This window comes from Melopsittacus undulatus, chromosome 8, assembly GCF_012275295.1.
Source record: "Melopsittacus undulatus isolate bMelUnd1 chromosome 8, bMelUnd1.mat.Z, whole genome shotgun sequence".
In the NCBI taxonomy this organism is placed as follows: domain Eukaryota; kingdom Metazoa; phylum Chordata; class Aves; order Psittaciformes; family Psittaculidae; genus Melopsittacus; species Melopsittacus undulatus.
The window spans coordinates 45713527-45731406 of NC_047534.1; the positions used below are offsets into that span (position 1 = coordinate 45713527).

Genomic DNA, 17880 nt, shown 5'->3' on the forward strand with positions numbered 1-17880 from the left:
GTAAAAAAGTGCTTCCTCATGTTAGGACAAAACCTTCTGTGTTTCAGTTTGTGCCTGTTGCCTCTTGTTCTGTCTCTGGCACCACTGAAAAGAGTCTGGCTCCATCTTTACACCGTCCCTTCAGATATTTACATTCAGTGATAAGATCCTCTCGAGCCTTTTCTTATCTAGAAAGAAAACTTCCTGTTCTGCATTGCTGTTTACAATCACCACCCGTGTTATAAGCATCACCATAAACTTTCACTGGACAGTTATTTCCCCCATTCCTTTTTAACCTAGCCTACTACTATGGCTTAAACACAGTTCAAGGTGAGCAGGCTTGTCTTAAGAAAACAAGTTGAAGCTGAAAAAAAAATGTTTAAGGTTTAGCCTTACTTATGAATAAAATGTATATATATCTATACTGCAGACACAGAATACGGTATGTAAGAGCCAACACTGGGACACAACTTACTATGAAAGTAAGAAATTACAGCGTTCATGACAAGATTTTCTAAGCTGATGAATGAATATCCTCAAATTTTGCTTCCTACTGTCAAATATTTTAGAGGATCTGGTTTTCAGAAAATGCTGAGCACTTTCTGCTCCTATTTTCTCTTTCAAATGAGACTCTCACTCTTAAGGTACCCCAAAGACAATGAAACTTAATCTTCAAATATCTGTCATATAAATAAGGTATACAAGATTCTTAAAACAGGACATTGTTGTTCTGAATTTAGTAGACAGTCCCTAGATAAATAGCCACAGATAGAGTTCTTTACAAATCTCTTTTCACTATGAATCCTATTTAGCTTTTATAAAATAAAGCTAGAGCTGCAAGGCAAAAACTGTTTTATTCCAGGAACCAAAATGTACATTAGTACTAGAAAACCAGTGGTTCAACTCCAAACCATTCATTCTCAAACACCTATTTTCATCGTCTACCTCATTCCTGTTGTGTAAGTTGTGCATATCAGTGAATATGCAATCCTCATACCTCAAACATGGAGCTACGTGTTTTGCTTCACTCAGGATTACTGCAGCTGCAAAGAAGAAAAGAGAAGAAAAGGCCTGAAAACAGCATCAGTAGAAAACCAAGTATAAGCCCAGCAAGGCCCAAGAATATGTTTAGTGTTTTATTCATTTTACTCAGATACCAAGTCAAATTCAGACTACATTCAATACTTTGCAGTTTGCCAGTCAGTTCCAATTACAAGGCACAGCTGTTTAGAGCATTTTATAGAGTCATTTGAAGGCGCTATATTTAATCTGAATAATTCATACTATTTGCTAGAGCATTTGGTATTACTTTCAATTATGAACATTGTCTTCTCAGAATGTAAGTAACTAGTAGAGACTTGGCCAGCTCTTCTGCTTGCGCAAATTGATGCAGCTCCATTGACTTCAAATGGAGCAATACCAATTTAGTGAGGAGACAGTGTGGGCTACAGCACAGTTACAATAGCTGTCTTTCCTGAGGTACAAACCCATCTGAATCCACAGTAGTAAGCATGGAGCTGCATGTTGTCGTAAGGCTTAGAGACCAGACCTAATCCTCCATTTCAGAAAGCCATTCTTGCTCTCCAAAGTGTAGCCATGGAGTTGTATATATACATATGCACACCTGTATGTATCTAACATGATGCATGTTTTATATATGTATGTGCTTACACATATGTTCTTCTTATATATGTTGCTCTGATTCTCAGAAGGAGTTGATTATCATGTAACAAGGATAGGAAAATAAAAGGGGCTGCACAGCCCCTGAACTTAGGTTGACAAGGTAAGGGAGAGAATGCTTTCTGTGCAATGTAATAAAGAAAAGTGTGTGGGCCTGTAGTCATGTCCCAAGATACATCCTCCTCCTTCACATGTTCTTTAGATATGCAATTTATAGTGACATAATACTATAATAATAACAAATATGAAATGAAGAAATACACAGAAAAATGTGGAGGGTTACTTTTTTGAAAGCATTTGCTAGGAATTTTTTTACTTCTTTACTTTCAAAAGTCAGCAACTTCCTAATTCATTAACTGTTTAAATCTTGACAATTTAAACTTTTAAATTTTGTTTTTTCTTGTACCAACAATAAAAGAGTTGGGAGAAACATCCCAGAAAAGTATGATATTCAGAGCGGCTAGCCAGTTATTGCTAGCACATTGGTCCTATTTTTCTGAAAAGCCATGCCAACTGGAACTGTTACTGCTAGAGCATCAGGTTCAGTGTGCAACTGGTAAGAATTCTTCCCCTCATTGTACCTCTTCTGTAACTTTCCCCACAGATTTTTTGTCCAGTGAGTGCAGTACACTGTCCTTAATAGCAGCCATTACCTGGTACTGAGACCACAGTGCGGGAAATTTTGATCATCTCCAAATACAGTGAACTCAAGATAAAGATCTTTTAATGACTCCAAGTGAATCATGAAAAAGATTACAATGATACTTTCCTGAAGACAGGTCAACTTTCAGGTTCTATCTCTAATCTGACTCAGTTGTCATATGTGTCTCATATGTGAACTATAATATAGAGGAGAGTGAGGTTGTCTTTACATTTTGTCAGAAGGTGCCATCTACCTACTTTATTTTACAATCTGAGAGAACAAAAATAGTACATATTCATATTTCATACACTAGTTACTATTTACTAGTTACTAGTTACTATTACTAGTTATTGTTTGCTACTTCTGTTTGATAGCTTTTCTTGTGCTCTTGAATGTATTGCTATATATTCAGTTATGACAACTGAAGGTTGCATTGCTCTTGATAGCAGTTCAGTTTTTTCATATACTCTTTATTGTCTGTGTATCACTTGCAAAACAAGTAGTCTCCTAGATTCTAGATGACCTGCTAGACGATACAGCCTGTGTTTAACAGGGGAGGGTCTTACAGCCTATTTTGCCTGTTTCAAAGCCACGTAACTTTAACCCAACAAGCAGAGAGAGACGTTATTGTAGCATCCATTTCAACAAGTGTCTGAGTCATCCTGATCTAAAACAAGGTCTACACGGCCCTTTGATCACCATCTGCTGTCCCGTCGGGGTACTGCAGGCTGGGCAGCCTGCCTTCCCCCGCAGAGCCGCAAAGCTCACCAACCTCACAGAGACAGTGCCTTCCAATACTTGGTGCTGCACTTATATTTAAACTGGGATTTTGCATCCCCTATATAACGCTCATAAAATTTAAATAGAAAGTAGATTAAAAAGTAATTCTGAGGCAAAAAAAACTACAAAGTAGCTCAGTGAAATAGGAATCTCATGAAAATAAGTAGATTTTGGATATAAGGTTGTTTCCAGGCTTACTTTGCCTCCTTTGGCACCATCTTTTACAAGTTACACAGTTGTCTGCCTAGTGAAGGCTGGTATATGGAGATGGTAATTCTGGTCGTTTCAGAGAAAAAATCTGAAAAGCCAAGTTTGATAATCATGGAAGTTTGTTTAGCCTATAACAATCAATGACTGAGAATCCATTACTTTGAACAGATGTGAAAAATACAGTTAAGAGCAGGAAGAAAGAGGACACAGGGATCAGACTATGTGGAAAAGAAGCAGTAATTAAAAAGAAAAGTAATAAAAAGGCAAAAGAAGGCTCTCAGAAGTGACTGAAGGTACAAACAAAAGGCAATGTTGGGAGGAGCAGAAGCTGTGCTCTTTTCAGCAGTAGCATTAGTAGACATTTGCATTATAGATAGAAATGACAAAAATGCACCATGAATCTCAGCAGATGGATACAAGAGCAGGAAAAAAAATTACCCTATTACACTAACACAAGAAAAAAAATATTTTAAAATTATTTTTGGACTATGTAGTGAGACAGTGTTTCCCTAAACAAACACTGTATTACTACAGTGAGGTATTTAGGACAGAGCTATAGGAAGGATCCACTAAAATTTGTTTGCCACTCTACTACTAGGGTTATTACATGTACAAGCTGCCTCAGTTGCATCGTATTGGCTATGCCAATCAGGCTGTGGTAAGCCAGCAGAAAATTCCCTCACTGAAGAAGATTCTTGCTGGCTTCGTGGAGCAGTGTTAGGGGAAATAAAAGGGTCTGTTGTAATACGTATGTTTTTTGCCACAACTTAGACTATAGGCCACACCAGACTGCAGCACAGGCTGTCATTAACGTTCAGGGAGATGTTCACTGTGATTCCAGACCCTTTCCTCTACTGAGCACGACTAAAGATGAAGTCCTTAATATTTCATCTGTCTCCTGGACTGCCTAGCACCTTACATACGTAATATTTCGGGGTTTGTGCCCTTTTGCATTTTAAATGTATGAAAAAGTCTGTAAAGGAAAACCCCTCCAGAAATTTCTCAAAAGGGGATATCTCACTTATTGCTTCATACACAGGATAAAAGACCCGTATTTCTGATTGGCAGATTTTTTCATCTACCACGACCATTGACAAGCTTTGTGTCAATCTCTCCTCCCTGTGGTCACTACATGACTGAACAGTGCTGCCTCACCACAGCTATGAAATTGCCCCTATGACTGAATGGTTTAGGACCCTGACAATAGTTGCATAGAACACAGGCAGCCACAAGGCTCAAATCTGTTTTGGTTTTTAGGTATTTTTGTCCTTGTAGGGAATGGAGACTAGAGCAAAAGGCTTGTCTTGCATAAATCTGTATTATGAAACTCAATTTATAATGAATGTTTGGCATATAATTCTCAAGTAGACATGAATTTTTATACAGTAGAATTTGCAAAGTTGGGATTTTACACCTAAGGGTAATCAGGTATTTTTGTTAGATTTGACCTGTGCCAGGCTTTGCATAATGGGTAGCCATCACTGCGGTACTTCATATCTCTTCATGTTCGTTACATTTGTATGAGATGACTTGAAGAATCATTTAAGGGCTTTGGGGGAGTTATGTTGGTTATTGTTGACTGTGTGTTAAATTTATAAACCTTGATTTAAAAGGTGATGCTATTGATATCAACAAGACTGGGATTCTAAATGTTAAATGTGTCAAATCAGAATTTGGAGAAATGTCTGCCTTAATTCCAGGCACCTTAAGCCTACTGTTTGTCATCCTAATGCCCTTCTGTTTGATATTTATTTCTTTGGACATAGCTACCTCACTCCTTTTGCAAATCCATGTTAGCATTGATGTCATAAAGTAAGCAGAATGAATGTGTGAAATTGCTTGTAAAATTATCAAACAAAATGAATAGCAAATATGATGACTTTTTTTTCAAGTTGAATAAGGAAACTGTCAGCAATGATGCACTCTCATAATGCTTACTAGAGCTGAACAGTATATATATAAGTCTGTGCAAAAGAGGCAGCTAGGCAGATCTCAGGATCCTCAAGGCTTTCCATAGTTCCAGAAGAGAGAGTAGCAGCTCTTTCTGCAACTGCTACGTATCACTTCAAAGTACAAAAAGGTAAGATTGGTAAGAACTACCAGTACAATCTGTTTGAGCAGGCTAAGTGCATTATCTGAATTGTATTGGCCAAAGTTTGCAATAGAGGTGCAGGATCTTTCAGCAAACTGGTGTTTTCTTCTGTGGTTATCCTCATTGATGTTTGGAGTTAATGACATCATCATTTAAATCTTTTAATGTATTGAATTAGTTCAACAGAGCCTGATCCAAAAAAAGAGAAATCTACTGTTTGGGTTGCCAAAGCAATTAAGAAAGGAAGATTAACCATAAGAACATGAAAGACATGCATTGTAGTAAGATTTTAAGTGTGAGATATATAAATTATTGAGTTTTATATTTTTATCTCCTTTAGCATCTTCTCTAGAAATGTTTAATGAACATGAGTTTAAAAATATTCACTCGTTATGTATACTGCCTAATATGAATCAACAGGGATTAAATTGTCAGAATGCAAACAAATTAAGTGGGTTTGTATAATCACTGATTTAAAAGTGTCCAAGATAGATTGTCACTCCATCACCCTACAGAATGCCACTCCACTGTCCTACTTTTAGATTAGTTTGTCTCAAGCAACTATTATTTTCATATCACTGTCAAATCTGAAAGGGAAATTTTATAGCACAAAAGTAAAAATTAAAGTTAAAAATTAAAGTAGTTGCTGTGATTACTTTACAAAGTTTAATTAAGTCTTCCATCTTACTATGAAACTCCTTAGACTAGAACCATTATATTTTATAGAAGCTTCCATGAGGCATTATAGCATGCTAGGTAAATTAGATGTAAAATACATCTACTTGAAAAAGTGATTTCGTTATAATTAGAAATAATTGCTATTTGTAAACAGTTTCATGTTGACAGGAAATTATTTTATTAGCAGTGTCTACTGGTGACCTGAATAATGTAGAGCAAATAAAATCTTTCTTCTGATCAGGAAGTGACTGATTAGCTAAAATAAACTAAACAAATATTATTTTGCTGATCATCTTTTTCTCTACAAAACATGTTTGTGTTCCTCAGAATAAAATAACAGTTTCTTCTTTAAATACTGTAGCTTCTTTAACTTGTCAAAAAAATGTTTGCGCTGGTTTGGGTTACCAATAGCAAGGACTAAACACTGAAGAAAATAAACTGATTCTTAATTTTTAAAAGAACATATTTGACAGAACTTTAATACCTTTTGAAAATGCTTATTTTATTAATAAGGATTCTCTTTCTTGAAATTGTATTACTTTTAAAAAAAAAATGTATTTATACATCTTTCTTTTTAGTAATCTCCCCAGATTTTGATTTGGAAGAATTTACAAAGAAGCTGAACATGCACTTAATTTTAAACATATTTTTAAATCATAAAGTAGCCAGTGCAATTGTTCACATCTGAAAGCTGTATGGGCCTGAGGCATAAGAGTTATATCCATGATATATTGAAACCACTAAAGATCTGTTTACTGATTACAGTGGGCTTTGAATTTGGTTTGTTATAAATTTCTCACAAAATAATAGCTTTGCTATTTGGTATTACTATAAGGAGGCTGGATTAATGACTAGACTTTTCTTTCATTCCGAACCTCAGTGACTTAGGTTTATGTCTAATCTGTATCATGGTTTAACAAACCTACAGGCAGCTGTAAACTGTTTTTATTTAGTTTTTTAAGTAAATTATACCAAACTGCTAACATTCTGTTAATCAGGGCAAATTCACTTATGTATGGTGCAACAACCAAACCTTATTTGGTGCCCGAATTAATTCATTTGCAGCCATATCAGCTAGCATGGGGGTCACTACATTACAATCAAACCATTTTTATAATCACAGCAGTGCCATCACCCAAAGAACAGAGAGAGCTTTTGTTCCATTGTTGGAAGCCTATGAAACGTGAAATTATGCATTCTTTGGGATAGACATTGGATGTCAGTATTGCACCACCAAATTACAGCGCCAAATGAAATAGTGTTTGATACTACAGTTTGGGATATAGTAGGACTAACTAAATGGCCACTACAGTATTTTTGGTACTACAGCAAAATACGTACAAGTGTAGGAATAAAATTTCATATATCAAGACATTACAGAAGGCAGAAAAGAGTCTCCACACACACTGATGAAAAAATGAGCAACACTGGCAGTGGCTGCTGGTGGATAGAGGGAAATTGATTCCATTGCTTGATAGTAAAATAAACAAAAAAATATTCATTGATTTATTTTCCTTGTTTAAAGATTTGATTAATATTTTGATTGCTTTAAGTATGTTGATACTGTCACAGAGTTATTCTAGTAAAACATAGATATTATTCATTAAGATTCATTTAAAAGCTAGGCCTACCAGAGTACCAGAAGCAATGCACTCTTCCTAACCATTGGTAAAATATGTGCCAACAGTCAAGCTTCGCAGCTCCATCTATGTTATTTTAAAAAAGACAGAAGAAACAGATTTCTTGAAAACCTGCTCTGAAGCTGAGCAGACTACTGGGGCAGGAAGGTTTTTGATGTAGAAGTTTATTTTTCCCGTGATGTTCATCTATCCTACCCTACCCCCCATACACACACACAATTTTCACTGCTCAATGCAGAGCCAACTCTAAATCTCAAGACAAGGTAATCTTCACCTTCCCTACACATCATTCCTTCATAACTTTCTTATAGTTTCCTTCAGGCCATGGCCATAATGTATTTAAATTCAGCCTATTGTGACAACACATTAAAATAGAGAACAGGTATGTTTTTACTCAGACTGCCTTATTTTATACATCATTGAATTTCAACCAATAACTCCTCCAATGGAGCCGGAGGGGTTCAGCAGAGATTACATTTAGTGGGGAGGGTGCTTTTTGATTGGGTCTTACTTTGCCATCTACTGCGTTACTTCAATGCACTCATGTTTTCTACCTCCCATTGTTTTTCAGACTGTACTATAAAAATCCATAGGAAAGTGTCATGAATGGCAGAAGGACTCTTTCAAATACACAAGTATCAGGCCAAGTACATGATGAAATTGTATCTAGTGACATTTTGCTGATGTGAACTCATTGCAACTTCTGTTGCTTTACAGCTGATTAATATTGTGATCCATACTGCTTTTACAGTTAGAATGAATATTTACTATTCATCCCTCTATGAATGTGCATTTGCCATTGAATGAATGGCATATTCAACCTCTGTCAAGGTCAAAAGTACCTACCCAAATTTTAAATTCATTTCCTTTTCTATACATTCATTCCATAAATTTAAGTGATCCAAAATAATTAAAAATTAACAACCTCTACCAGTGGATTTTGTAAGTAGATTTCCTCTCATTTCCTCTTTATTTAAAGCATTTTTGAGTCTATCAGTCATTAGCTGCTCATAGTCCCTTTTGCACAGGGCTTCTTGACCCTGAAACGAATAGCATTTCTTTTTTCAACAGTCTTTCCTATAGGGAATCATGTGACAACAGACTAATAATACTACATTAAATAATTAAAATGGTAGCACACATAATTAGGGGATTAGACAATGCCTTATTGGTGACTATTCACTAAAATCTATAACCATACTACTTGCATGAATAAACGAATCACTGTAAGGGGTAACAGTTTGGCTGTGGATCACCAAAGCATTTGTATAGGCTGTAATACTCTAGTTTACTCTGAATAATCTCACATTAAAGTCAGCAAAACTAGTCAAGTTATTATAATGCACACATTGAAAACACATATAATAATGTAGTCATTTTTCTTACATGGTTGAAGCCAATAGAATGACCTGAAACAGTAAGAATTGCATCTGGGATACAATATTTTGTGGTATGATTTTTGACCAATAATACGAAGTATACACCCCATATCTTTTATATCCTATGTAGCCCCATAATGGAAGCACTTAAGCTGAAGTAAAAGTATTACGTCAATAGTGCAAGAAGCAAACCTTGACGTAGCATGTAATGAATTGAACACAAGCCAGTGCATGGCTTGGTAGTTTGTTTTTTAATAAGAAATCAAACATACCAATAAGTCATTGTGAAGTCTAGAGGCCTACTACTGCAATTTTTGTCATTTCAAAACAAACATTAAAAGGAGAGTGGAGGGCCAGAAGAATGCAGAGCAGCTAATGTGACAGTATTCTTGACAAAGATTTGCTTTGTTTTGTCTCTAGGGAATGAGCTGGAAAAAATAAAACTAATGCAAATACCCTAGTTTTGAAAAAAAAAAACAATATTATTGAAAGAGACTTAATGCTTGCAATCAGCAGAACACAGAGCAAAGGAGATACAGACCTTTATCCTCATATTGCAAAAGTGAGGATACAGTTGCTCTAAGCTCACCTTGCAGTCTAGAATACAGACTAGAACAGAGACTGCATCTTTTGAATGCCTACCCAAGGCACTGCAGTCTCCATCTGCCGGACATAGGCCCCATCCTCACCGGATCTCAATATCTGTTAAGTTTAGATCAGCATTACAGATGTCTCTTTTCAGTGTAATTTATTCAGACATATGTAAAGATTATTACATTTTTCATTGTTGCCTTATTTCTGTTTTAACAGGCAATGAAAATGAAAAGCATTTATTTTGTTGCTGGGCTCCTTTTAATGATAGTTCAAGGCAGCTGGCAAAATCCTCTTCAGGATACAGAGGAGAAATCAAGGTAAATTCTTTAGATCAAACTCCTAGAAACACTTGGTCTGAACTTTGTTTTCTTCTAGTTTTAAGCAAAATATACTATGACTTAAAGATTTTTTTATGCTATTACGCAATACTTAAACTACCAGTTTTTAATATTGCAAAGTATAGCACAGAAGTTTTTGGTATTACAAACAATAGCTGCCTTAGTTATTCAAGATGATCTTTTCATTGTACAGTATCAAATCTGCTATCTTAATTCATGTTACTAGCCAGCTAGTGATTAGTATGTCACTTGTTTTCACTTTGTGAGAGTTTAAAATATAATTTTTAAGAGAAGTCAATGCACCTGTGGAATGTACTATAACCACCGCCAACTAACAATGACTAAACTTTTCACAGATCACTCAAAGCTTCCCAGTCTGAACCCTTAGATGAATCTAGACAGCCAAATGAAGTGAAACGTCACTCACAAGGCACATTCACCAGTGATTACAGCAAGTACTTGGACACTAGACGAGCTCAGGACTTTGTGCAATGGTTAATGAGCACTAAAAGAAATGGGTAAGCATTTTGGTCACATTGCCATAGAAGTCTATATACAGACACAGCTAAAAATCTAGCTGAATTCAATTTCTTGATTTTAAGTTTCCATCACAGACCACGTGTAACCCTCAAATAAGTACTTAAGGAAAATTTATATATAATTTTAACATAGTATTAGAAATGGGGAATATGTGCAAAATCGTCAAAAGGATTTGGATAAACTTAGTGAATTTTACCTGATACACCATCTAAAAAGACTACCTCAGCCTATTCAGGACAGATTGTTTCAGTGAATTAAGTTCAATGGGAATAAGATACGTAAATATCATGTAAAGGTCTGGGCCGTTAGGCCTTAATAAAACTTTCCTGTCTATGGATTCTCTAATCCTGAAGTTTCACTGGGTAAAGGAAACTAAGGTTTAAGTTTGACCACTGGATACTTTACCATTACCACAAGTATACTGTTAAGGTATGAGTTAGCATGTTTTTAAAATACTCTTTGATTAAACACAAGCTACCAAACTGAGAGCAAGAATAATGTAAAAACATGTTAGTCTGTGCCCTCTGTTCTAGAGATCTGCCCACAGAATTAACAAATCTATTATATTAATGCTTTTAAATCCCTTAACTTAAATTCATAAGCCTGAAATTATTTATATTTTCCTCTATCAGTCATGGTTGTTTATCATAACATTTAAACAATAACCAAGAAAATCTCATCAGCTTATCTATGCTCTGCAATGTATTGGTAATAATGATCTAATGATTGTGGAATTCCACTACAGGCAACAAGGACAGGAGGCCAAAGAAAATGACAAACTCCCGGACCAACTGTCAAGGTATTCTAGTTGCCACGACTTGTTACTCAAATAGATTCTGAGATAATTTTCTGTTAAACAAGAAAGAAAACAACTAGTATTTTTTACAATGTTACCATAATCTAAGAAATACCTATCAAAAGATAGCATCTGACACCTGCTTTTTAAAAGGAAAGAGGAAATGTCTCATTGTTATTTATTCCTGCACCTGTGTTATATAGTTATGTGCAGTGGCTTCGAGGAATGCAACACAATGAGAACAGATTTCAGAAAAGAACATTTCAAGTAATAAAAGTGATTTGAGAATAACCTAAAGAGAAAAACTTGGTACAGGAAAGGCTGATGGGGAAAAAAAAAAAAAATCTGTTGAGGAAAAGAAAACAGGTGAGAAGATTAATGAAAGGCAAATGGCCAGGCACCAATTTGCTGGAGCTGATAAAACACACTCAGCCCTAAGCATTCAGTCCCATGTTACATAAACTGCTTATTACATGAAAGGAGACTATAAGACCTGCTGGAGGCCAGAATTCTGTTTCTTGACATGTTCTGGGGAAGGTTGTGGGAATTGGAAATCTGAAACAAGTAAGACAGAAACCCCACGTTTTTGCTAACCAGATTGAAACACCTATAGTAATTCTTTCTTTTGTCAGAAATTCCGAAGACCATAGTCTGGATCACAAAGATCATTCCGTTCAAAACACTGTCAATATCAGTAACAAATCTGTAATAATGCTTCAGCTTCAATTGAACAGCATATCTCAACAAAATTAATGCTTCATTTAAAATGTTCCAAACAACTCTAGTTAACATGCTCATAAAAAGTGCAGATGGTACTAAATTAGGAGGAATGGTGAAATCCCAAGAAGAAAAATAACAGAAAGATCTAGAGGCCCTGGAAATTAGAGATTAGCAAATTCTGAAATAGAAATGTTAGGGAACTTACTTGTGGAAAATATTCCATTATATATCTACTTCTAAGTGGAGCTTGTTCTCCTAAGGACCAGTGTGAGATAATTTGTGCTATGCCAGAGAAAGAAGCACAATGAGGTGTAGGAAAGGCAAAACCATTTGTCTTTATTATGCTGAAGGTGATCAGGCTTGACATTGTTCCAAGATTACCACTTGTCCGGATTGATTATTAAAAAGGTGTTCACAAAACATTCAAAATGTAAGTTCAATAGGAATTATGTCTCAACAGACTGGCTAAGAAATAATGAAGATGAAGGTAGGAGTGGCTTAATGCAAATTTTTAGGTTAACACAAGAGATACAAAAAGTATGTCTGTATAATACAATACAGACTGTTGATCATAGCTAATTAATCTAGCAGATGATCATTACAATGCAGCTATAATTGCTTGCAGTACCTGATTTGGTTTGTTCAGAACTAGTTCAGGCATCTCTGCACAAAACTATTGCACAGCACAGGCAATCCCCTCAGAACTGTAATATTACCAAGAAAAAAATAATAAGTAATTTGAGAAGCAAAAAAAAAACCCTCTCACTAATAAGAAATACTAGTCTGGTGGGTGAGAAATATAAATCAATAAAGGTTAAAAGAAAAATTAATTCCTTATGCAGCCTGCTCCTACAGTATTGCTCTTCTTTCAGCAATGCAATCTCCAAGCGTCATGCTGAATATGAGAGACATGCTGAAGGCACCTATACCAGTGATATCACCTCTTATTTGGAAGGTCAAGCTGCCAAAGAGTTCATTGCTTGGTTAGTGAATGGACGAGGAAGAAGAGAGTAAGAATCCATTCCTATTACTAAATTTTGCTTTGCTTTTGGGGTTAGAAATCAAGTCTGATGAAACCTTGATGTATTTTTTATCATTCTTGCTTTACATCATGTTCTTTTGTAAAAGCAGATATTCTGTGGGTGTTAGGCTACCACTTTACATTATTAAGTTTCAATATGTATTAAAACAACCTGTTCATTATTCTGTCACAGTCTAAAAGGTAAAGTTATATCAAAGGTCAACATATCTAAAACTAAACCTCTAACTTCCTCTACCTACCACCTTTGCCCCTTCACATAATGTTGCTTAGAGTCATCATCTATCACTGAGTTGATTCAAGTCAGCATCATCTTAAATTACTTTCTCTTCCCTTTCACAGTCCACCTTTTCCCCTGTAGTATTTCGAAGATGACATTTTTACAATGGCATCAGCTATATTCCATACACTGCTGATCATTCCCAGCAGTGACTGATGACTTTTTTCCTCTCACCATGTCCCACAAAGTCTCCCCAAGTTGCTGCTGCAAAAATAACTACAATTTCCTACAACTATGAATTATTTTCTTTTTTAAGACACCTCTACTTCTTCTGCTATACTTCAGGTGCAGTGCTCCACAGTTTTGACCTACCTGTGTCTCTTGTTTCTCTCATTAATATCTTATTTTTCACATACTCATTGCAGAATGCTCAAGCCTATTCACTTATGGACTCATGGCTTTACACCTTTTTTCATGATAGTCTTACTCTTAAAATGTCATCACCTTCAATCTCCTGCACACATCTTCTATTTCATCTGTCTCCAACTCTGCATTTTGGGAGCTACACCATGCACATGACACTCCCAACTTTTTAGCTGGTCCATACTTATTTGTGCCTTTAGACTGTAAGCTCTTCGGGGCAAGGATTTCAGTTCATCCTTTGATTATATATTCTATGAGCTGTAAAGTACTATGTAAGTCTCTTGCATTATATAAAAATAGTAACAATAATAACAATAAAATACAACCTGTAAGACAAGATTGTGTGTTGTAGTCAAGGAGAACTAAATAGATAGAAGTAACTTTTTCAAATAATGATGATTTCCTGAAAACACAGAGTTAAATAAATGAGGTCAGCTGTCAGCTATATATATAGAGAACGAAAAGGCTGGTGCCACTTCATAGTGATGTTGAGATTTGCAGTTCTTTTTCTGTTATATTTTATTTTCATAAGCAGAAACAGGGTATTTCAGTATCCATAAGACAGAAATACAACCTAGCTGTGATGAACTGCGCTCAGAAACCTAGACAGACAATTAAATGTAGATCATCCTTCTGCTTTCCAATACTTAGTATTATTTGTGGTCAAACTTGTATATAGCCTTCCCTGAAATTATTGCATGAAAAGAACCAGTCTGCCTGTCACTGGTTCCAGAGCACAGTGTGCTTCAGCATCAGCACACCTTAATGGAACCCATTAAAATATTTGTATATTTAATGGGGTGAAACAAGAGAGGAAAGTTTCTAAATCAGGTTCTTGGCATAATGGTTTTCCATCGGTCAGAAAAGGATAGAGCAAGAATAAGGATCTGATTCCAAATATAAAATACTTTTGTACAGCATATAGATTTTATACTGGTGTTGTAACTGGGTTATTTTAACCCCCCAAAAAGTTGCTGTTCTTAATATCTAAACACTTATGCAGTATAATCTTAAGTATATAACTAGGACTGGAGTAAAATTAAAACAGAAAAAAAGACTGAAAAAAAAGTCTGAAAATATGACTATAATGCTTTAGTAGTGATATATCTTAAATAATTATTCTTAGTAAATATACTGTGAATTTTATTGATGCTTAGTCTGCTTGGCATAGGCATTTCAGACGCATACATTTTTGCATGTATGGCTTTTTCAAAAATGCAAGAAAGGAATTTAGACTTACCTGAAGTCCTCATATGGTAAAGGAAGATGTCCATGCTTTATTCTATCATGAAAATAATGCCTCAAAAGATGTTCTAACATGCATCCTTCTACATTGAGCCATAACTCTAGGTTACCCTGCTCTTGCAGGGGGGTTGGACTAGATGATCTTTCAAGGTCCCTTCCAACCCTTGGGATTCTGTGATTCTGTGTGATTCTGTAACATCAGGCTTGACCCTTAACTCTTTAAAATCAGTGGAAATGTGAAGTGTGTTAGAATCCTATCATAAGGCCCTTTTAAACAGTTTCTTTATTTCAATATGCAAATTGTTTGATAATTTCTTCCCTTTGAAGTTTCCCAGAAAAAGCTCTTGTGGCTGAAGAAATGGGTCGAAGACATGCAGACGGCACTTTCACAAGTGATATCAACAAAGTCCTTGACGACATGGCTGCCAAAGAATTCCTAAAATGGCTGATTAATACAAAAGTTACCCAAAGGTGCCTAAATTTTGATTGTTATTCATAATATATTGTGGGTTTAAATGTATTTGTCACACATAGATAAAGTACTGCTAATTTTTCTCTAACTATTGACATATCTCTGTGTTACAAACTTTATTAGAGACAGTGCTTAACAAGGATAAGACACGGAACACATTCCAAATATAATTTGCATTTTCCATCAGTGGTGAACCTATATAATAATTTCCTGTGTAACTTGAGGGGAGGTTTGCCACTGAATGTTACCAGAAGTAAGGTCATATGAAATTACTGAAAAATAAAACTCTCCTTTGCATGGGCATTATGAAATCAAGGAATATTTATGGGTAAAATTACAGCAAATTGATTATTTTTTAAAGACTTTGATATAAAACATTAGCTTAAATTGTGGATTGTCAATGGGGTACTATAATCTGAGTTCCTGATAGATAACTAATTAAGAGCCCTGCTTTAGTGTGCCTGTGTATAGGCAAATGCTCTTAGCAAAGCAACATTTTCTATGTGAGGTCTGTGAACATTTGAATATTTAAGATTTGTTAACGTTAACAAAGCATTTCAAAAATAATATAATGCCAACTTAAGGCACATGTGAGTGCCCAGATCTTTAAAAATGTTGGATATCCACTCTGTAAAAATTAATTTCTTTTTATATTTGGACTACTACTGAAGTACCCAAAACAATTAGTTGATCTTAGAAATCTGAAACAACCAATATTGTCTCAAAAAAACCCATCTAGAAACTATAGTTAAAATACAGGCTTTATTAATAGTTTAATACTTTTTTGTGTGTGTGCTTATAGATCAGCATTGAAATAAACTAGAAAGAAAATATATTAGAAACTATCCAAAAGCTTTTCCTTTAGGAATTTTTTTCAGTCTGTTATTAGAGAGACATTGAGGGGTCTGTGCAACTAACATCTGCTAACTCTTAAACAGAAAAAATATGTTCCACACATATTTCATAAATCTTTGGTGGTTTATAATATGTCCTAATTGCTGCTGCTTTTTTTTTCCAGGGACCTTTTGGGAGAATACCAGTAAAAATGCAGAATAAAAACGGGATAAATGAAGATCTTCATTGCATCAACTGCCAGTTATTAAGAGATTCTGAAATCTGTAGTCTGTCATTTGCATTTGGTGTAACAAAACTATGTCACCTTGCATGCCAGGAAATAATTGTACTATAGTTTAGTGTTGCCAAAGGTTTATATATGGAAAACCTACTGTCTAAGGGATGAGTATCTTAACAACTTTAAATGAAAGCTCCATATCTTTATATATTCCATTTATTAGAACTGAAGTAACTCCATTTATATTTAATGATAAAATTATTTTTCTAAAAAGTGGACTTCTACACACAAAGGATTCAATCATAAACTGTATGTGTTATTTGTAAGGGGCTGGCAGTTACAAATGCCTGAGAAGTGAATATCCCTCTTAAAACCTTTGTTATAAAAAGGCTAAGCTTTAAGGATATTAAATGATAGCCTTAAATAAATTTTTTCAAGCTTCTTTTCTGTTGACTTTTCATGCGTATATCCCTTGTGTCTCTTTGCACTCCATTTCATTTTCCTCTAGTATTTTAGTGTCACTGAGATCATGGAAGTGGTTTGTTTGGTATGATAAAACAAACTCAACATTTTGTTTTGTCACATTTTCTCTATAATGATTCTCAGAAAAGAGCTGTGTGAACCTTGAATTATCTTTAGCTTAAAAAGAAACCATATAAGATGAAGCTAGAGGGGGAAACAAGTCTGACCAAACAAGTATTCTTCACTAGCATAAATTTTGGTTTCTCAGCAAAATGAGGAGGACAGCCTTGACTTTAACAGTACTAGAAACTGCCATATAATTTCTTCACATTTCGTAAGATTGCCAAGTAATGCTAACTCAAATGGCTCTGGGGTCACTTTAATCTGTATTGTAACCTTTTCTTCCTTCTTCCTCTGACAGCTGCTTTGTACACCATGTATTGTGTTCAGCAACATTGTATAGTAACTTACAAGCACAACATCCCTGTAGCCTGAGCCCTTATCATGGTGACAGAAGATCTGACTTGAACATCTCAGTGTTTCTAGCAGTCCAAACTATCGTACTCCCAGCTGGCCAGGGCATGTTTTTGTAGGTATATGATAGTAGCTGCAGCTCCCAAATAGCCATAGGTGCTGTTACATACCTCTTACTTCTGATAACAACCCAAACATCCTTTTCTCCCCTTGTTATAATATCATTATGCCAGGTGTCTATATTAAAAGGTCCTAAAGAACAAGTGGTTTAAGTGAAAGCCAATGGGTTTAGCAAGTACCTAGTAGAAGTTGATGTGAAGCATGAGTGCTGTTGAATAAGAATTAACACCTGTGTCCACTTGTGTTTTAAAGGCATCTGAAACTTTCACTGAGGTCTAGAATTC

The 17880-nt window shown here is 35.3% G+C and overlaps 1 protein-coding gene across 1 annotated transcript; it reads left to right on the plus strand.

Annotated features, from left to right (window-relative positions):
* The first annotated feature begins 9891 nt into the window (after positions 1–9891).
* On the plus strand, positions 9892–16982 carry GCG (glucagon). Its single transcript, XM_005152654.2, has 6 exons — positions 9892–9992; positions 10370–10531; positions 11299–11352; positions 12942–13079; positions 15324–15467; positions 16487–16982. Exons 1-6 carry the CDS (start codon positions 9895–9897, stop codon positions 16509–16511), a joined length of 621 nt encoding a protein of 206 aa, XP_005152711.1. The 5' UTR covers positions 9892–9894; the 3' UTR covers positions 16512–16982.
* Positions 16983–17880: the final 898 nt, after the last annotated feature.

Bases quoted from the DNA above. Each gene is read 5' to 3' on its own strand.
- GCG (XM_005152654.2), top strand. From the start codon at position 9,895: ATGAAAATGAAAAGCATTTATTTTGTTGCTGGGCTCCTTTTAATGATA. The intron at 9,993-10,369 runs GTAAATTCTTTA...AACTTTTCACAG, and splicing joins GATACAGAGGAGAAATCAAG to ATCACTCAAAGCTTCCCAGT. The intron at 13,080-15,323 runs GTAAGAATCCAT...TTCCCTTTGAAG, and splicing joins AATGGACGAGGAAGAAGAGA to TTTCCCAGAAAAAGCTCTTG.